Source organism: Gopherus evgoodei, chromosome 7 (assembly GCF_007399415.2).
Source record: "Gopherus evgoodei ecotype Sinaloan lineage chromosome 7, rGopEvg1_v1.p, whole genome shotgun sequence".
Lineage (NCBI taxonomy): Eukaryota > Metazoa > Chordata > Testudines > Testudinidae > Gopherus > Gopherus evgoodei.
The window spans coordinates 109,978,595-109,998,893 of record NC_044328.1 but is presented as its reverse complement, the minus strand read 5'-3'; the positions used below and the strand labels follow the sequence as shown (position 1 = coordinate 109,998,893).

Sequence of the window (20,299 nt, the reverse complement as noted above, 5' to 3'; positions counted from 1 at the left end):
CAAGGCACTCCATTAACTTAGCCTGCTGTGGCTTGAAGCCTGCAAGATCCATACAGGAATTTGAAGAAGACAGTAGAAACTCAAGAACGTATTGGTATGACAAAACCATGCTCCTTAAAGTTGGCCTGCAAAAGAAATTAAACTCTTGTGTTTCTGTCCTTTTTGGGCTTCTTTTTATGTATAAAACCTGGAAACTTGGGGGAAGGAGGGGGGCGGGAGGTAAAGTTATTCCTGTTTTTTTTGTTTGTTTTGTTTTGTTTGTTTTTTTACAGTAAGAAGATCAAGTCTGGTCTTCATGTTTTTTCTGGAAAACTCACTGGAAGGATGAAATGTGTACTGGAGGGAAGCTTTCTTAGCTCTTAAAGATTCAAACATCCCTCCACCTCTTTAATTAACAAAGATCTCTTTTTTTCCCAAATGTGTTCCAAGTGTTTGAGTTAGGTATTGACAAAATCAAACAAAAGTTAAAGACTTTCAGGTAGTATGACTAGTACGTCTTTCCCTTCTCCTGTTAGCTCTTAACATCCTGTAGCTTATTTTTCCAGGTCATCACTGCAGAAGAATCAGAAGCAATGTTTTGCCCACCACTTCCTCACTTGTGGGTGTTTATTAAATTAAGTCTATCTGTTGCCTCATTTTTCCAAGATGCTGAACACCTGCAGCACCCAGTGTCTTCAGCTGGATTAACGTCTGCTGAGATGCCAGGCCACTGACGTCCGTACAATGGTGTCAGTGGGAGATACATTCACTTATGCCAGGAGTAAATTTGATCCTTGTATTTCTAACTGGCTCCATTGGGCAACAGTGCACTTGGAAGCGACGTTAGGAGGCACTTCGATAGTCCACCTCACAGTTCATCCCAGAATCAAATTTTCCACAGTAATTGACAAGGGGTCTTGCTGCAGCGCTGGGATCAGTTTCAGAATAGCTCTGCAGACTTCAGAAACTTCTGATAAGCTTGTCTGGTGTGTCATTTCTCTCTGCTAGGATCTCCTCTGGGTATAGCATGACTCCTTACGTACTGAATATACAGTAGTTCAGTGCATGGCCAGACGTTATCTTTCTGCATTAGTCACTGAAGCCACAGTAGAATCTCAGAGTTATGAACACCTCGGGAATGGAGGCTGTTCGTAACCTGAACAAAACAAAACATTCTGGTTGTTCTTTTTAAAAGTTTACAACTGAATATTGACTTAATACAGCTTTGAAACTTTACTATGCAGAAGAAAAATACTGCTTTCTCTTTTATTTTTTTTAGTACTTTACGTTTAACAGAGTACTGTATCTGCTTCTTTCTTTCTTTCTTGTCTCTGCTACTGCCTGATTGCATACTTCTGGTTACAAATGCAGTGTGTGGTTGACTGGTCAATTCGAAATACTGGTGTTCGTAACTCTGAGGTTCTACTGTACTTGAGATTTCAGATCATATAGAACATCACAGTTTGAAACATCAGCTTCATGTAACTCAACTCCAAGGCAATCATCGGAATATAGGGATTGCCATACTGGATTAGACCTGCAGTCCATCGAGTTCAGTCTCCAGAAACTCAGGGAAGATGCTTCCAGAAAGGTGTCATACTAATTCCTAATAGATAGAGATTGTCCTAAGCCCTAAGGCACAAGTATTTTTTATACTCTGTTCAAAATCTCTCTTTGTTTTGACAGTTGTGACACTGGATGATAATAGGTACTACATAAATATGAGAGATTATTAATGGCTATCTGCCCAAGAGGTCAGAGAACACTTGTAAACTCAAAAATTGTTTCACCCACCATCAAATTATAGTTGCCTCTGGGGTTGGAGCATGCCAGTTGTTCACAGTGCATGCCCTATGTTTTAGGACAGGAAGTCGGGGGAGGGGAACCCATATCCGGTCAAAACAAGGAGTAGGCAGAATGGTGTTAGATGAAGTTGATGTTCTTCATGTTGCCTTCCTTTTTAGCACTGGGATGTGTTTCGGACAATTACAGAAGTTTTTATCTTGGTTCCTGCCCTGGTTGGCTTGAAGGGTAACCTTGAAATGACCCTGGCATCCAGACTCTCTACTGCTGTAAGTGTTAAGCTTGGGGGGGGGGGGGGGGGGGGGTTGAGCAGGAAGGAATCCTTTGACCGATAGGGTCCTACTTTCGTGTGTGTGTGTGTGTATGTGTGTGTGTGTGTGTGTGTGTGACCGACCAAGAAAAAGAAACAAAGAACCCATCCTCTTCTGTGTGTGTGTGTGTGTGTGTGAAACAGAGACCCCTTCCCTGCTAAGCTGAAACAAGGTGTTTCAGGTATGAGCGAATGTTAAATAAGGTTCGTGCCCTCATTCTGCGGCTGGTTGGCTTTTAAAGGATGATTCATCCATATATGTCCAGTTGCCAGTGCTGGAGGGTGTTGCAAAAATTGAGAGAGACCAAAGAGAACATTGGCTGTACGCGAAGTGGCCACCAGTGGCGAGCTGTGAGCTGCACTACTGAGATATCCCTCACTATGGCTGCTGACTGTTATGGATACCAAAGCTTTTCTTCCCATCCCTGGCAGTGAGCTGTCCCAGCAGACCAGCGCGTGGATGTTCCTAAGTCCCCCCCACCCCCACCCCAAGACTTCTTGGGACCTTCAGAGCTTCTGCAACTCATTGCATGATCTAGCCCCTCTGGCAGCAGCGTGACCTGTCCTTTGGGAGCTCTTTTGTTGCTTTAGGGGATGCCCCTGAAACAGGCCAGGCCACAAAACTGCTTGTAAGGAATATATAGTAAAAAAAAAAAGGCCCAGCTGTGCTCTGAGTCTGACGTGGGTTGAACTGGAATCTGAGTAGCCTGAGAATGGAAGAGACTATTTGGCATCTATAGCCCATTCCTTCCACCTTATTCTGAAGGGTGTTTTTTCCCTTGTGGGAAGAAGGCTGAGTTTGTTTGTTTGTTTTTTAATTGTGTCATTTCTCTTCAGTTTGCACAGCACCATCACCCCAGTAGTTTCCATCAGCAGCACCAGTAGAGATGGTCCCAGACAGTTATGGGCTCTGTCAAAGGCCACAGTCAGCCTCCGGTATCTGAAAGAAGTGGCTAAACCATGGGGCTTTTCTGAACGTATTCCCGTCCCTTGGCAGCCCTGGGCTCCTGACGCTGTACATCAGCGTTTCAAAGGCAGGCGCCTGAGCTGCGAGCTTGGAATTTGCATGCTCGTCTGTAGCGCCTGCAGATCTTGCACTGGGATGTTGGCACTAAGTGGGCATGCACACGTGGGATCGCCTCCTGCAGACACGGTGCACGCAGCTCAGGTACCTGCCTTTGAAAGTCTGGCCCAGCATGTCTGCTGATATCCTACCCTCACTGCAAGAGACAAGAGCTGAACTCTGGTGCCCTTCAGAGGCTAGGGCAGGGGGATTCTCATTAATGAGAAAGGGGGAAGTGAGGAAGACTGGGGACACTGGCTAGCATCTGTCATCATGCTCTCTGCTGGAGGGTCCACGTGAAACCCTCTTGCTGCCAGTGCCACAGGAGTATCAGGCCTTTCACTTTCTCTCTTGATTTCCAGGCTAACACTGGACAGATGGATGATACCCAGGAACAGTGGAAAATGGCCACCTGCAATTTAGCCCTGATTCAGGTTAGCATCTCCAGCTGGAGCTGGAAAAGGCTCCTTTCTTTTGCTAAACTGCCCTCTCAGGCTGTTCAATCTCGGGAATTCGTACTAAGGTGTAGCGTGGAGCTCACGTCTCCTGCCAGCTGTATCAGAAATTTATTGTTAGTGGCACGGAATCTGTCCCTATGAAAAACCTATTGATTCTCGGAGTGATGTGTTAAAATCCAGCAGTTAACCTAGAGGTTGCATGTGGTGGTGGTATCAGGGGATGTGCTTCTGTGCTGGTGGCATTTGTACTACACCATGCCTCTGCAACCCTTCCTCATCTCCTCTCACAGCAATCAGCACCACTTCTGCAGATGGGGATTCCACATTTTGGTGAGCCAGGATATCCCACAGCTGATGGGTAAACACCTCCTGCTGTATTGACATCTGGACTTTTCAGGCCTCTGTAAGGGTTTGAAATGCTCAGCTGGGATTTCTGAACCTGCATCCCTTGGAGCCTTTTCAGGAGGGCCCCTAAATATCGTTAACAAATCTGGGGTCACCTGTCACTTCATAATTATGCTGCCTACCCAAAACTTCATTGCAACAGCAGGGACAGAACTCAAAGCCTCCTGCTTCTAAAGCACAGGCTCTTTTTACTTAATCTAAAGGAGAATCTCCATTAACAATATAAGGCATATGACACACTGTGGATCCAGTAGAGGGCAATGGAGCACATCCACTCTACCCAGCTCATTACATTCTCTAGTGAATGTTCTGATGGAATTGGAATTTTCTCTTAGAGGAAATCAGCTGGAGTTTGGCTTTCAGGGGTGCAGTTTCCTGAATGGGGGGGTGGGATGATCCCCACGTCTTATTAGTGCCATGCTGGTGGTGATGAATGGGATCGCAGTCTCCTGTGTATGTGTGTTTGGGGTCACTGACCCAACATGGAACACTGCCTACCAGCTGATTTTTGCCCAACAGGTACAGGCCACTGTAGTGGGGCTGCTGGCTGCCATAGCTGCTGTCATCCTGGGAGCAATCTCAAAGGGGCACGTGGAGCTGAATCAGGCTGCAGTGCTCTGTGCGAGCAGCGTGACTACAGCATTCATAGCTGCACTCTGCCTAGGTGAGTCTTGTTAACCCCACCACACCTGGTAACTTAAGACATAAGAAACCACCCTTTCCATGCACACCTGCTCTCCATGAACTGTTTGCTCCTTTCCCATCTGGGACAATGTTCAGTAACTGACATGAAATGATTTTGAGGTCTTGGTGAAACTTCCAGTGGACAGGTAGCCACATCCCCAAAACATTACCGGATTATTGAAATCACCACCACAAACTGACACCTAGGGTGGCCAAGGGCTGAATGCACTGTAGAGAGAACGCTCCCCTCACACCTCTAGTTAGGGGATGAGGCATGCTGGTGTGATGAGGGCAGCTTGCCTTGCTTCATCCACGCTGTACCTGTGCCGTGGAGAGAAGACTTCAGTCTCCAGGGAAAGTCCAAAAACCTCCTCCTTAGCCTCCTCCTGGCACTGGCCAAGGTGGTGCCATCCATCAGTCCAAGAGAAGGACGTTGGATGTGAGGATTTGTTGTGACTTGGGGCCTTTTTTGGGTTCTTCATTCATGCACACATCTGCGCAGAATTCTCATGGGTGGTGTCTACTGACTCCTTGAATGCCTTCTTTAAGCTGCAGGTGTTGTCTGTGCTCCTCCTCTCCATGTCCCTTAAAATCCCAGTGACTGTGTCCTGCACCCTGTCCTGTTCGTTCATTTTTGTCCCCCATGATCTGTTGATTTCTGGGTTCTGTGGCCTCTGCTGCATCCAAAGGGTGGGCCATTCATTTGCTCTGCCCCCAGTGCCAGTCCTCCGATATCTGGCACCATCCATCCACTCTAAACTCGCACACTTTTTTTTTAAAGAAAGGAAAGAAATTCATTGTGTTCTCAGTGCTCTGAAAGTTCAGACACTCCTTCCCCACTGGGATTCTCTTCAGACCAGTTAGGGCTCACTTCCACTGCAGGGCAGCACCAAAGGGGTGCTCTACGTTAAAAGCACCATCCTTCAGAGGAGTCCCTTCCTGTCTCTCCCTGGTGGCCAATCATGTATCATTTTGAAGACCCCAGGGAAGATCTTTGAGCAGATCCAAAGCCCAGCGTTCCAGCCAATCAGTAATGCAATTCACTGATGGATACATAAAAGTGGCCATCCAAAAGCTCTGGGTTCTCCACCTTGCAGTAAGACAGCCTGTAACACTTGGAACTGAGTGTGAGTGATGACTGAGTGCAGAGTGGGTGTTGTAATCACCTTGCTGCCAGGATGTGTGGTAAAATTGGTACCACACAGTGCAAAATGCCCTGGGTTCTCTGAAGTATAAAGAGTACTGCACGCATACACACACTGCTCTTTCACAGCATCTCTCTCACACACACTTCTCTCTAGGAGCATGCCGATCTAGGGAAATGTGGTATGCTTTTGACAAGTGATGGGGAATGGCTGTCAGCGCTGTCCCTTTCCTCATGGAAGGTCATGGGTAGATTAGTGTGACAGAGTGTTTAAAGCTTGGGGCTGGGAGTCAGCACTCTGGAGTTCTATTCCTGGCTGCATCTCTGACTCACTTTTTGAACTTGGACAAATCACTTCACTTCTCTATCTTCATGGCCCTCTCTGTGAGATGAAGATAATCAGAGCTGAGTTCTTGGCAGGCCATTCCACAATGATGTCATTGTAAGGAGGGTCTGTTTAAAGGGAAGAGTAGGAATTCACATGTCTGCCACAAGAGGGCAGCATGACATCCTTATCAGTGAGTGAGTGGGCAGCAATGTGCTGTGTATCTAGGGTTACCAACCCTTCAGGATTGTCCTGGAGACTCCAGGAATTAAAGATTAGTCTTTAATTAATTAAAGATTGTCATGTGATGAAACCTCCAGGAATACATCCAACTAAAATTGGCAACCCTATGCAGCAGCCCTGCACACATGGAGTCTTCTAAGAACAAGAGGACAAGTCCAAGAATATGGATGTACCCAGGCCAGAGTCCAAGAACAATGGAGGTGCTTGTGCTGAGGAGCACTAGACAAGATCTCAGAAGTTTTTAAAAAACCTCACAGCTTTTATTAACCTCTGTTTCCCCCAAAGATCTGACTGGATGTAAAAAGGAAGGATTTGCTGACATACCTTCAGCTAATGTTAGGGTCTTTCCTAGCTGCGGTGACAGGTCGCTGTTGTGAGCTTAAGGAAGCAGGTCGTGTTTGTATTTGGAGCCAGGTGATTTGTTGTCATGGGGGGGAAGGTATAGTGTGTGTGCTTTTTGGGGGGGAGCATTGTGTGCGTGTGTTAGAGGGGAGGGGCTAGCGCATGCATGTGTGTGAGCTGTTCTCTGGAGGTTTGGGGTTCAGAAAAGTGGAGTATGTTCCAGACACGTGTGGAGACTCAGCACTCCCAGGCCTTTGTGAGCAGACACAGGTTTCTGAGCCAGAGTGTGCTATCCTTTCCTGGCCTGCGTCCTCAGCGCCATACCATCAGTGGTCAGCCTGGGGGCAGTGGCAGAGGGCAGAATGCCACGGGAGGCGCTCAGGACATTTCATCTGGGCTTGTTTTGGAGGCTGGAGATCAGCTACTGCCCTAAACAGTCACAAAGCACTGGAGTCAGGCTGGTAGATGTGTCTGTCAGTTGACTTGCCCACGGATAAGAGTTTTGACTGATCTCTGCCAAGGTCTCGTTTTCTCAAGTAAAGCGAAATGAGCTATTGTTGCTGCTGTGACTCTCCAAGGCGTTTTGCTGCACTCTGTTCCGGTTTGGGCTGCTAGAGCAGGGCGCTCTCTTGTTCTCTCAGTCTGACTCTCACCTGGCCTTTGGCGTTTAGCCTTGGTCTTACCAGCTTATATTAATAAGCCAAAATTCCACCCTCGCTAACCAGCCTGAGACTGTGCCCCAGATCCTGAACTTTGCTTAGCACACCTCAGGATGGAGGCATGTTCGTGGCTAGGAGCTGCTTTTATACCCCCTTGATCCTGAAGCTGCCCAGCTTCCAGGCCCATTGTAAATTAGAGCAGCCCAGAAAGCTGTGGTCCCCAAGTGACTGTTCTGGCAGCTAGGGATCGCTGGGGGAAATGGATACCCAGCCAAGACCCTTACACTGGGGACATGGAGCTTGGTTACGACCTGCAATGGCAGCCCCATGCCACTTGGGGATTTAAAAGCAAGTAAAAAAAATCTGAATAATACTGAATACTGTTCTGGAAAATGCCTTTGTGCTGTGGAATCTAGATGTGACCCCAGAGAATGGCACCACTCTAGTCCCCTGCCTCTGCTGCCTGGTCTTGGGTACTCACTGTGTGCATATCTATTAATGTGCTTTGTTCCCGGTCCCACTTCAAGCCAGTAGAGACTCTCTGACAGGGATGAAAGCATCTACATTTGGGCCATTCAGCGGTATCTGCACTGAGCTGTGGTGTTTGCTTTGCTGTGTATGGGCCCGTGGAAGAGCTGTATTCTTCAGTACAAGGAGAACACTGGGCCCATTTCCTGAGGGTGACCAAACTCCACTTGGTGCAACATCCAAGTATGGGCAAAGCCACCATGGGCCATCCCAGAACCAGGGTAGCCCTTGGCACAGTGTGGAGCAGTGGTGCCAACACCAAAAACAGCATCATCCTCTGAGTCTGAACCCCGGGTCTGTGTCTCCCCTAGGTCTGGTGATGATTGGCGTGATCATCGGTGCGAGGAAGGTGGGGATAAACCCGGACAACGTCGCCACTCCCATAGCAGCGAGCCTTGGAGATTTGATAACCCTTTCTCTGCTAGCAGGAATCAGCAGCACCCTCTTTAAATACATAGGTAAGGTACATAGCAGAGGCCCTGCGGCTCAGCTCTCCGGGAAGCCTCCTGATAGGGAGTGCTGTTCAGTTGGAGGAGGGAAGCATCCACATTCCTGGGAATGTTAAAGCTAGACTGGACACAGCATTACAACAGGGAGTGGTCTCGTAGGCCATGGAGGTAGAGATGGAAAAGGCTTTGTAGGTAAGTCCTATGACTGTCTGGTTTATTGTAAGGGTTTGGGGACCATTCAGTGGATAATGTGGTTAGAGCAGAAGACTGGAATTCTGTCACTAACTCCTGCAACACTGGCCAAATCACTTATGCTCTCTTTTGCCTTTGCACTCCCACGTATAAATGGGAATAATAATGCTCCCCACCTCATAAAATTATTGTGAGGCTTAGCTGATGTCTCAGATCCTGTGGGAGCCCAAAGCATTATTATAATCTTGCAATGGGGAAGAGAGTATATTCTCCAAAGAGACCCACTCTAGGCTGGTGCTGTGACTGCTGTGTTAACCATGCCCTGGGGGTATGTCTACACAGCAGCAGATGCCCATGGCTGATCCATGCCTGCCGACTCAGGCTCATGGGGCTCGGGCTGCGTGGCTGTTTCACTGCTGTGTAAATGTCTGGCTTGCACAGGCTCTATGACCCTGCAAGGTGGGAGGGAGTGTACACAGCAATGAAACAGCCCCACAGCCCGAGCCCTGCAAGCCTGAGTCGGCTGGCCCAGGCTAGCCACAGGTTTTTCTTTGCTGTGTAGACACAATCCTAGAGGCGACAAATTGGCTAAAAAACTTGGCACCTGAACTACTTCTCCTCTATGAGCCTGGAAAATGCACAGTACGTTTTTAGAGCAAGGGAGAAATATGATTTATGCTTTGATTGATGTTTGAAAATTGCTAAGCAAAGTACCATGGGCCTGACCTAGAAAGAGAAAAGGTTCAGGGTTGTGTGTGTGTTTTTTTTTAATCTGTTGAGGCTCTTTTAAAAAATAAAAAGTTGGTAACAACTAAACCCAAAGTTTCACTGAAAACTGAAAGCAGAAATGGTGAGTGAGACAGCTGTTTCCTGTTACAGTAACTTATTCCACATGCCTACAAATAGGGGAACAATTGAATCCATATCCCAGAGAGAAAGAGGCTGGGGAAAGTCCAATAGTCATTTCGTTCCAGTTCTCCTATACTTCAGAAATGTATTCATTCAGTATGCAGTTTCCCAAGATGCCGTGGGATCTGCCTACACAAAAAGGGCGTGGCCTTCAGCAGCTCCATCTCCAGTAATATCTCTCAGGGACTGCATTATGGAATAAGGTGATAACATATACCATAGTGTACAAATACAGTAATGAGCAGCCGTTAATTTAGGAGACTATCATTGCAGCCAAGTAGTCTGGCTGGAGAGGACATAAATTCTGGTGGAGTTTTATTCAGCAGTGCTCTGGAAGGGGATTGGTTACATTGCGTCAGTCAGTAATGTGACATCACCCAATTGGTGGGTTTTCATAATTCCCAGGTTTCCAGAATCTTCTGTATTTCAATGGAGGTGAGAGGGAAGTGGGACAGGGCATGTGACCCTGCCTTGATCACAGAGAAATATATTCCCCTTAAGGATATTGATAAGTCCTAGAAGGCCCAGAATGTTACATACCTTTGAAAGTTACATTTTCCCCCGAGGTATAATGCTCTCGTTCCAGTAGAGTATTTTATAATCTTAAAATCAACGTGTCTCCTTCCAGTTCTTAATACTTCGGGGCTGATTACACCATCCTTCCTTGCACTGAGTAGTATTTCACTCAACAAGTAATAAGCAGTGGACTGCTTACCGAGTAAGATACTACTCCTGAGGAAGGGTGTCAGAACTGGTTCCAAAGGCCTGACACACAGATTCTAAAGGGAATCGTTACAGTGGGCATTGGATCGTACGTTATAGATGTGAACAGCCTGTATGTGTGGGGTTTAAAAATAAGCTAATTGCCAAATGCTCAAAAGAGCAAGGGGATATTGAGCACCTGACTTGGTTGGGTGTCCCATCGTGCGTCTTTGCTTCCTGCCCTGGCTGGCTTGAGGGGGTGCTGTGCACTGTTAAACAGCTGCCATTTGCACCCCAAAAGAGGCTGCATTTCAGTGGTGGGTGAAGTGCACAATGGTAAGTACCTCCCTGTGGAAAAAAACTTTCATAATGATGTTACTCTATGAAGGTTAATGCTCCTACCTTACATTTCTAACCTAAGGCCCTGACAATATCTTGGGAAAAATGCACGTATCAAGCTTGCTTTATATATTGGAATACCTGCAAAAATTGTGTTGCAGCAGGCTCAGCTTTGGACTTAATACAGAGAGCAGATGGAGAGCCCTGTAGACAAATTATTATCATATCAAAAGGCCTGGCACAATCTCCATCGCTTGAAGGTGTTTCTGGTGCTGAGTCATGTTTGTTTTCTTGTAGGGCAGCATTTTTTAAGTACCATTTGCTTCTGAAGATCGTTTCAAGGTTATGCTGCTGCCAAAGGGAAATGTAACTAATAGAAATGCATGTAAACCAGCAAGTAAAAATCTGCCCCTCAGCTGTCTGATGTGTGGAGCATCAGAAGACAGCAGTTGTCCAACTAGTCTACTGCTCCGGCATCAACACTAGCCAGTGCCAGATGGTTCAGAGGAAGGGGTGAGATGCCGCCTCATATCTATTTATGGCATAACTTGCCCAGAGGAATAGTTTCTTAGCCCCAGTGAGTTAGTGGTTGACTTATCCCTGAAATAAAACGGTTTATATCCCATATACATTTCTATCCAATCTAATGAAACAGCATAGACATCCTGATTCATTTAGCTACCTTACTTGATTCAAATCCTCCTGATCTCTTGGCCTCTGTACTGTCTGTGCTGGTGAGTTTCACAGGTGAATTATGGACGGTGGGGGAAAACATGAAGACTTCAGTCCCAAGCACTGCTTCCTTTCTTTTAGTCAGTCAGAATGTAATGGTGGTGTCCAGTCAGATTTTACAATCTTATGGAGCTGGAGACATGTAAATCGCATATAATTTTGAATTTCTTTTCCATGCCAGATGTGAAATACCTTTCACCTCTGATCTGCGCTGTGTTTGTTATCATGATTCCTCTTTGGGTTGCTATTGCCAAGCAAAGTCCCTCTATTGCTGAAGTCCTGAAGTCTGGATGGCAGCCAGTGATTGTTGCAATGAGCATCAGCAGGTAAACCTAGGAACCACCCTTCCCGCTCTCCACCCTGTGAAGATCTTTCTTTCCCTTTCAGGGATTACAGTCAACCTAATCCAAGGTCCAGGACAGTGTCCCCCAAAAAAGAAAAATTCTGCCTGTCTGAGATTCCAGTGATAATTTATAGTGACATGGTTTTAAATTCTCTGGTCTCCAGACCTGTCATTGTTAGAGGCACTTTGTTGGACCAATGTCTTCCATAAAACAAACACATCTGCTGCATAGTCAAATGCAGCCTGTATAACTGTCATTGTTGGTATTTTGGTAGCACTTAGGAATGCCAGTCATGGCTCAGGACCCCATTATGTTAGGTTCTGTACTAACACAGAACAAAAAGAACAGGAGTACTTGTGGCATCTTATGAGACTAACAAATTTATTTGAGCATAAGCTTTCGTGGGCTACAGCCCGCTTCTTTGCCACAAGTACTCCTGTTCTTTTTGTGGACACAGACTAACACGGCTGCTACTCTGAGAACAAAAAGGACAGTTAGTCCTTGTCTCAGTCTCTGTATTCCGCACCTGGTAACAGATGATCGGTAATAAGCTTTCATTTTGTGTCATTTTTAACAGCATTGGTGGACTGATCTTGGACAAAACTGTAACTGACCCGAACTTTGAAGGCATGGCGGTTTTTACACCCGTGATTAATGGTAGGTTGAGAGCGGGTTATATTTTTGTCCTTTCACCCCCAGAGGGCTGGATTCACATGCCAGCTCATGTTACCAGAGAACATGGTGGTCTCGTCCACATCACACATTGCAGCACAATTGGCAGTTTCAGCCGATGTCTGCAGTGCAGTCAGAGGTGTGATTGCAGCTTGTGTAGGCATAACCAGACTAGCTGTAATCATGCTAGTATGGCTCAAAATAGCAGTGAAGACGCAGTGGCGTGGCCTGTACAAGCCCAGAACCCTGGGTATATACTCACGCTCCTAGCCTGCGCCGGGGTCTGTGCCAATCACTGCTATTTTGAGCCATGCTAGCTGGGTTAAAACTAGTGCAAGTTTGCCAAACTGAGCTGCAGTCGTACCTCTAATTGCAGTGTAGACACGCCCTCAGATTGGGAGAGGCTCTGGAGTGGAATAGCAGGAGGTGCTGCAGGTCAGGATTGCAGGTGTGACTGAGGTGGCAGAGCTGTGGGGAGGAAGCCTGCATAACCCCAGCCTACAACTTCTGGGGGTTGCTGTTAGTCTGTCTACACCACAATTAGACACCTGCGACTGGCCACGGCAGCTGACTTGGGCTCTTGGGGTTTGACTAAGGGGCTGTTTGCAGTGTAGACATTTGGGCTCAGGTTGGAGTCCAGGCTCTGGGTCCCTGTGAGGTGGGAAGGTCCCAGGGCTTGGGCTACAGCCTTAGCTCGAACGTCTACACTGCAATTAAACAGTCCCTTAGCCCAAGCCCCGCGAGCCTGAATCAGCTGGCACAGGGCCAGCTGTGGGTTTTTAATTGCACTGTGGACATACCCTGAGTTTCATAAGCATTAAATCTCTGCAAAAATATCACAATAAATCCCATTTCCTTCCAATCTCAAATTGACATTCTGAGCTGTGCAATCAGTCCAAGCTTCTGATACATGTTGATGATCAAGATTAGCCCACTGTGGAAACAACCTGGGCTTTTGGATTGATATAATGTTTAGTGTGAGTCAGGCTCTTTCTAGAGGAAACCAGCATTCATTAAGAAATTACAGCGATGTTCCATCTGCAAAGCATTTTGTCATCTAGCGGCTCTTTAAGCTGCGGTGATTCTAACACCCACAAGAGGTCTTGCTAACCTGTCTACAGGCAGTGTAAGCCCAGGGTTCGAACTTAGGCTCAAGCCTAACCCCCCTTCTGACTACACACAAATTGCAGTGACGCAGGTCCCAAGACCTCACGGGGGTGGCGGGTCCAAGCCTGAGTCAAGCTGGGACCCAGGGTTCAAACCCTGTTGCTTTGCAGTGCAGATGCTGCCCCACTGGACTTGTGCTCTGGGAGTCCACCAAAAGTATTCCACTGTCCCATGGGCCAACTTTCTTTGTCCTTTGGACAGTCAAGTTTGGTGGACAATCGGCTTTTCCCACACTACACAAAGAGCTAGAGCGGCCATCTTTTGGGAGGGTGCTGGGAAGTCTGGGAGCTTGTCTACACTTACTGGGGAATCAACGCTGTGGTGATTGATGCAATGGTGGTCGATTTTAGTGGATCTAGTAAAGATAGGGTGACCAGACAGCAAATGTGAAAAATCGGGACGGGGGTGGGGGGTAATAGGAGCTTATATAAGAAAAAGACCCAAAAATTGGGACTGTCCCTATAGAATCAGGACATCTGGTCACCCTAAGTAAAGACCCGCTAAATCGACCGCAGATCACTCTCCCGTCGACTCCTGTACTCTACCAGAACGAGAAGAGTAACCGTCGACATAGTGTAATGTGGACCCTGTGGTAAGTAGATCTAAGCTACGTAAGCTTGAGTTACGCTACTAACGTAACTCAAATTGTGTAGCTTAGATCCACTTTCCCACATAGTGTAGACAAGGCCTGGGATATGGGTGGTTGGACTCAGGGCTGCATAATGTAGTGTAGATGTTGGAGCTCCAGGCTGGGACCCAGGGTTCAGCAGTTCCTAACCTGGGGTTACAAATGAGGGTAGACGTTCAGACCCTAGAATAACAAACCCAAGGTCTGCTAACTCAGGTTCTATTAACCCTGATCTTACTTTGTAGCGCAGATGTACCCTTTATGACAAACCTTTTCCAGCGCTATCAGCCAAAAAGCTATATTAGGAAATCAAATCAGAGCCATTCCATTGATCAGAGTTCATAAAAGCTAACACAGACTGCTAATTCAGAGTGAAAATTTATTGTCCCAAAATCATCTGCAGAATTAAGCATGCCCCTGTTTTTGTGCATTCCCTGTTTGCATGGGCAAAGATGCCCATGAACAGTTTGAGCGTTCCCTTTCAGGGAGTCGGTTTGCAAATATCACCCTTTCAGTCATATTATTATTGAATCAAGTCCTGAAGACTTTACTTGGTTTTAATTCTGGCAAATTTCCCCTTTCACCTTGTGGAACTCCTTGCTGGAGGAAGTTGTGAAGGCTAGGCCTATAACAGGGTTTAAAAGAGAACTAGATAAATTCATGGAGGTTAAGTCCATTAATGGCTATTAGACAGGATTAGTAAGGAAAGATGTCCCTAGCCTCTGTTTGTCAGAGGGTGGAGATGGATGGCAGGAGAGAGATCACTTGATCATTACCTGTTAGGTTCACTCCCTCTGGGGCACCTGGCATTGGCCACTGTCAGAAGACAGGACACTGGGCTAGATGGACCTTTGGTCTGACCCAGTATGGCCATTCGTATGTTCTTATGTTCAGAGAGAGAGAGAGAGAGAGAGAGAGAGTGCCTGAGAAAAGAAACAAGTAAAGGCTGCAGGATTTAGCTCATTATTATTTTATCCAGTGCATCCCATTCCCTCCACGTGTACATATAGACCCATAGGCAATGCAGGATTGCTCCCTAGAATATAGTCAGTGGTCTAATGGAGAATGTAGCTGCTGTTTTATATTTGCCAGAATTAAACAATTGGGAAGGAACTAATTGCCTTTTAATTAACCAACATGGTGAGGGTTGATTCATTCTCATCTGATGCTTTCTCACTTAATAAGTGTGTCAGGTGCCTCCGGATGAACAGGATGATCACTGTCTGTTTCACTTGTGATTTAAACAATAAAGTCTCTCTAGCTGAGTCCCTCCGAGAAGCAGAACTGAGAGCAGCAGCTGCTGCCTTTGCACTGGCTGTTTGCACCACGTGTTTCCCAGAGATCAGTTCATGCTGGCTGAACTTGCATCATCGCTGGAGATCATGCAACGTTTTACTTGTCATAGCAAGCAGAAGGTCCAGGGGAGATGTTTTATATAAAACCACCAAAACGAGACATTCATCTGAACTTTACTCTTGCTGTGATTTTTGTGAGTGTTCCTAGCATGTGAATAAAACAGCACCACAATGACACATGGGTTGGGTTGATCTTTCCTTAACCACCACCCCCACTGCGCATCTGAGCAGATGCAGATTGGCCAAGCTTCTGCTAAGTCCCTAGAGACCAATGCATCGTGTGTGCTTCTTGCTGCCCCTAGGGGAGAGGCTTACGGGATTGTTGCATTTTGCACTTGCAGGTGTTGGTGGGAATCTGGTAGCCATCCAAGCCAGCCGCATCTCCACGTTCCTGCACTTCTGGAGTATGCCTGGAGTCCTGCCCTACAAGATGAGGCAGAACTGGCCCGGTCCATGCACTACGTTCTTCATGTCAGGTAGACAATGAACTCCAGATGTGCACATCACAAAACCCGTCATCCCAACGAGAGCACTCTTTGTCACCCTGGCTGGCCAAGGACCGAATGGGTTGTGGAGAGTGAGCTCCACTTTCTTCCATACAGTGGAACCTCCAGGGCAGGGTTGAGGTACCTTGGCAAGGGGCAGGTTGAGGGAAGCTTGTTCCAATATATTGCCTGTGCTGTACTTGCTCCATGAATGGAGCAGGAACATTGGTCTCCAGAGTATCTGTCACTGGCAACGGATCATTGGAAAAGAAACTTCAAATCCACTCTCATGGAGAGTCACCCACTGTAACTGGGGCCGTCCTAGATGCCCCAGTGCATGAATTAGTAGCAGATTGTAGCACACAGTGCGGCCAATTCTGATCTCGCTGATGCTGGGAAAATCAGGGCAATGGAGATACACTGGCACAAGCAAAATCAGAATCTGGTCTGTTACTCTTAGATGAGTTGCTTTTGCCCTGGAAGTTTGTGCACTGATGATAGGGCAGAGCCAGAGCTAGGAAAGTGGATCACAGTGATTCATAGCAGGAGCTGAGTGGGAACCGGAGCTGCACAGAACATCTGAATGGAACAGCTATGGGAAGCTAAGCAAGAGGCTCAAGAGAGAATCACTGAGCTGAGTATGTACGTAGAACGTGGTTTTATTATGAGGTTAATGCCAGAAAAAGCTGCTGGAGGCAGTCCCAGAAATACTTCATATAGTGATAGGAGTGGGATCCAGAGGGATGGATAAAACAACTAGATAGTTAATATAACATTAGGGATTATGAGTAAGGAGCTGAGTATCATTCAGAAATGAGTTGTCAACAGTCCATGTCTCTCTCCTACTCCCCTGGCAGTGGTATTTAACATCCACAGATATGTGTGTGGTCATTGAAAGATGTACAGCTTTATGCTGCTTTCCCCCTCAAGCAGTAACCGCTCTGGTTTATTTTAATACATGTGTTCTCTGCAGGGGTGAATTCCAAGTCAGCCCGTGTCCTGTTCCTGCTGGTTATCCCCGGACACCTGGTGTTCCTGTACACCATTCGCCTCCTGCAGGGCGGGCACACAGCCATCACCTTCACTTTTGTGATGTTTTATCTGACTGCTGCTTTGCTGCAGGTAATAAAAAGAGCCCGGCTGAGCTGAGGGTGAATCTGTCAGCCAGCAATGAAAATCCCAATCGCTGTCCCTTAGTCCCTGTCACTTCCCACTGCCATCCTCACCCAGTCTCCATAATCCCAGGAATTATTAATGGCAGGAGCATCCCTGTGCCAGATGTTGGATACGTCGTACAGGCTCGTGTAGTTCTTTGTCCCACTGCAGCAGTAATATTATATATTTAGTGGGCAAATAACTATCTCTAGTTTGCTCCCCCTCTCCCCCATTATTGCTGGTCATCACAGCCAAAGGCAAGTGAGCAGGTTTTGTGCTAGGCTGGTTAAATATCCATGATAATTCGGCAAGGCTAATTTCACATGCCAAAGTGAAAATCTGTGGGATGGGGGAACTGGACTTTGTGGGTCAGAGCTACATTCAGCAAGGTGAAAACCCAGCACTAAGAGGCCTGAGATGGCAAGAGAGCCCACATTCAAAAATAACAGCCACACATAAACCTCAGGCCACCAGTTCGATCGGTTCTGCCTTTCCCCATTTATACTTTCACTGTTCTGCCTTCCCCACCCCCACGCTCCATTGTCCTCCTCACAGACACGGCGCTGTCACTTACACTCACTGATGCTCTTGGTTCATTCACCCTTTTAAATGAGCCATTCTACAAGTTCATTAGCTTGCAGGGTAAAAGATTTTGTTCCTCTTTTTGATTCCCTTTACAGTCAGGCTTGCAGCTGTGTGTGAATTCTTTGCACAGTTGGCTTGGCCTTGCCATCCTTAGCCTGTGTTTATATGATCCGCAACCCTGGCACCACAGTTGAAATAGTTTAAAAAAAAAGTGCATATTGTGCATATGCACCATCGCAAAACCACTCCCACACTCAGAGCCAAATATGAAAATACATGCAATAAATGACAGCACCAGTAACAGAACTTGAGCAACATAAGAGCTGATTTCTAGGGGACCCAGCAGAGAAGAAAACACTAGGCTTGTGCTCTTTTTAATTGCATTATGATCTATGAAGACTAGGAAATGGTGCGGGCGGAGGGAAGTTGTGCTTGGTATTTTTTCTGCTTGGTTTATTCCCTTTAGAAATGCGCAGTCTCGTGGTCCCTGATGTACTGAGGTGTCCCTTGGAGGGCCGAGAGATACGGAGTGGGAGAACTCTCGCAATATTGAATTGAATTAAAAAGGCAGTCTTTAATCTTTAACACAAGCTTTTCCTCCAGCTGGTTATCAGGATCTTGAGTTAAAGGTGAATGAAAAACAGAAAAAATCACACAGATTTTTAAGTAGTCTAGATAAAATATCACTTCTCTTTTCAGTGGCTCAGGGTTCACTTGCTTCGTATCTTCGATGTGATAAAAACCTACTAGTTCTCCAGTTGACCAGGGAGACTGCCAAGAAAAACGAGGTAGACAAGACCTGAATCGCTAATGTAAAAGAGAAGCATAAAACCTCTGCCTACAGAAGTTACCTTCTAAGGGCTGGCCAGTTGTTTTTCCCTAAAATTTTTTAGGCCCAATCCTGCTCACGGTTACGTCTCCCATTGTCTTAATTAGTGGCAGAAACTCTGTCCCTCCATCACAATGACTGTATTCTAGCAATAGGTACCGTATTCCTGATGCATGCCTGTCACTGACAGCTGGGTCTGTCTTCTCTCTGGGCAGGTGGGAATCCTGCTCTACATGGCTGATCTAATTGTGCGACTGGTGTGGAGGAAGGCCCTGGATCCAGACAACTTCTCCATCCCCTACCTCACTGCCCTGGGCGACCTCCTGGGCACGGGATTCCTGGCACTTTGCTTCCGCTTGGTTTGGCTTGTCAATGGGACTGAGATGAAACTGGGAAACTAACAGGACATCTGCTGCAGCATTGGCCCATTGCTGCTCCACCAAGCAAGTCATTCAGTATGGTGCTTTAACATGGTCCAACACGGTTGTTAGAGACTATGTCTCAGACTAAGTCTTTAAACTGAATGGGTCTGCTATCCTTGCCCTCCCCTATTGACCACTGCAGTGCCTTACAGCTGTTGAATTCAGATCAAAAGGAGCAGCACCCGTCTGGACTTAGACAGCTTTGAAAGCGACCTCGACATCCTAAAACAGTATACTCTGTTCATGTGTGCATCTAGAAAACCAGGGGTTAAGGAAAACAGATCATATCTTGGGAAATCTGCATTTTGATTGGCTTAAAAATGTATGACTGTAACCACCTGGTAAGTAGGAGACTAATGCACACCCCATTGAAGTCAATGGGAGTCTTTCCATTGCCTTCAGTTAGTCTTTGGATCAGATCCTAGTTGAGGATGTTGCAATGTCTCTGATCAGCAGTTAGAGCCTAAGAAATATTTTCTTGCCTCCTCCCTCCCCACCACATCTTCAGGGAGGGAGAATCAATAAGGGCCTTAAAATTCTCTCTCCATAACTTCTGTATACAGTGTCTCAAAGAGCATGTTCCTCATTGGATTGCAATGCACTGAAAAATCATCCAGGGCCTGCCTAAACAAACATCTCTAACTGACGAGGTGGATTATTCTTTGTTTGACAGTTTAAGGAACATCTGTTCAGTAGTTTTTATGGTTTATTGAAACACAAATAAAATGTAAACCATTTTGTAGTTTGGGGCAGGTTATTGCCATTATTTTGTTGTTCCTAATTACTGTTATTGGCACTGGACTAAGGAACTGTTAGATCACTAGCACCTAGACCTGCACTGTATGGACCTGTCACAGCTTGGGCCACATTTCAGCTAGGATACATAATCCAGCCACCTCTTTTAAAAATACACCATATAGCATAGAAATGCAGGACAGGGTGGGACCTATAGAGGCCCTCTAGTCCATTGAGGCATGCTGAGGCAGGACTAAGTAAACCTAGCCCATCCCTGGCAGGTGTTTGTCCAGACTATTCTAAAAGCGTCCAATAGGTCACACTGTTGATAGTTGTTGACTTCTGTAGAAATCTTTGGTTGGTCGTGTTCCTCAGCCCTAAGAAAGGAAGTGTGGAACAGTGGTTGAGGGCACTAGCTTGGGAGTCTAAAAACCACAGTTCAGTTCCTTACTCTGCTACAGCGCTCCTCTGTGACCTTAGGCAAATTATGTGGGGCCAGATCTGTAAAGAAATGTAGACACCCAAAGATGCAGGTAGGCAGCCAAGGGGATTTTCAGAAGTGCCTAGGTGCTTTGTCTGCGAGACGTTTAACAGATGCAGCAGCTGGAGAGATTGCAAACTGAGTTTCAGTGGCTTAAAGATTGAATTGAACCCTA

General features: G+C 46.5%; 1 protein-coding gene across 8 annotated transcripts in view; it reads left to right on the top strand.

Moving 5' to 3' along the window:
- Positions 1-19,650, top strand: part of SLC41A3 (solute carrier family 41 member 3) — a 37,804-nt gene extending 18,154 nt beyond the window's left edge. For all 8 annotated transcript variants that reach the window (XM_030570076.1, XM_030570071.1, XM_030570072.1 and 5 more), the window contains 9 exons: positions 1,944-2,051; positions 3,518-3,589; positions 4,538-4,682; positions 8,255-8,401; positions 11,448-11,592; positions 12,188-12,267; positions 15,774-15,908; positions 16,891-17,039; positions 18,702-19,650. In XM_030570076.1, the coding sequence (XP_030425936.1) occupies positions 1,944-2,051; positions 3,518-3,589; positions 4,538-4,682; positions 8,255-8,401; positions 11,448-11,592; positions 12,188-12,267; positions 15,774-15,908; positions 16,891-17,039; positions 18,702-18,887 (1,167 nt within the window). In that variant the 3' untranslated portion in view covers positions 18,888-19,650. The remainder of the gene's footprint in view (positions 1-1,943; positions 2,052-3,517; positions 3,590-4,537; positions 4,683-8,254; positions 8,402-11,447; positions 11,593-12,187; positions 12,268-15,773; positions 15,909-16,890; positions 17,040-18,701) is intronic.
- Positions 19,651-20,299: the final 649 nt, after the last annotated feature.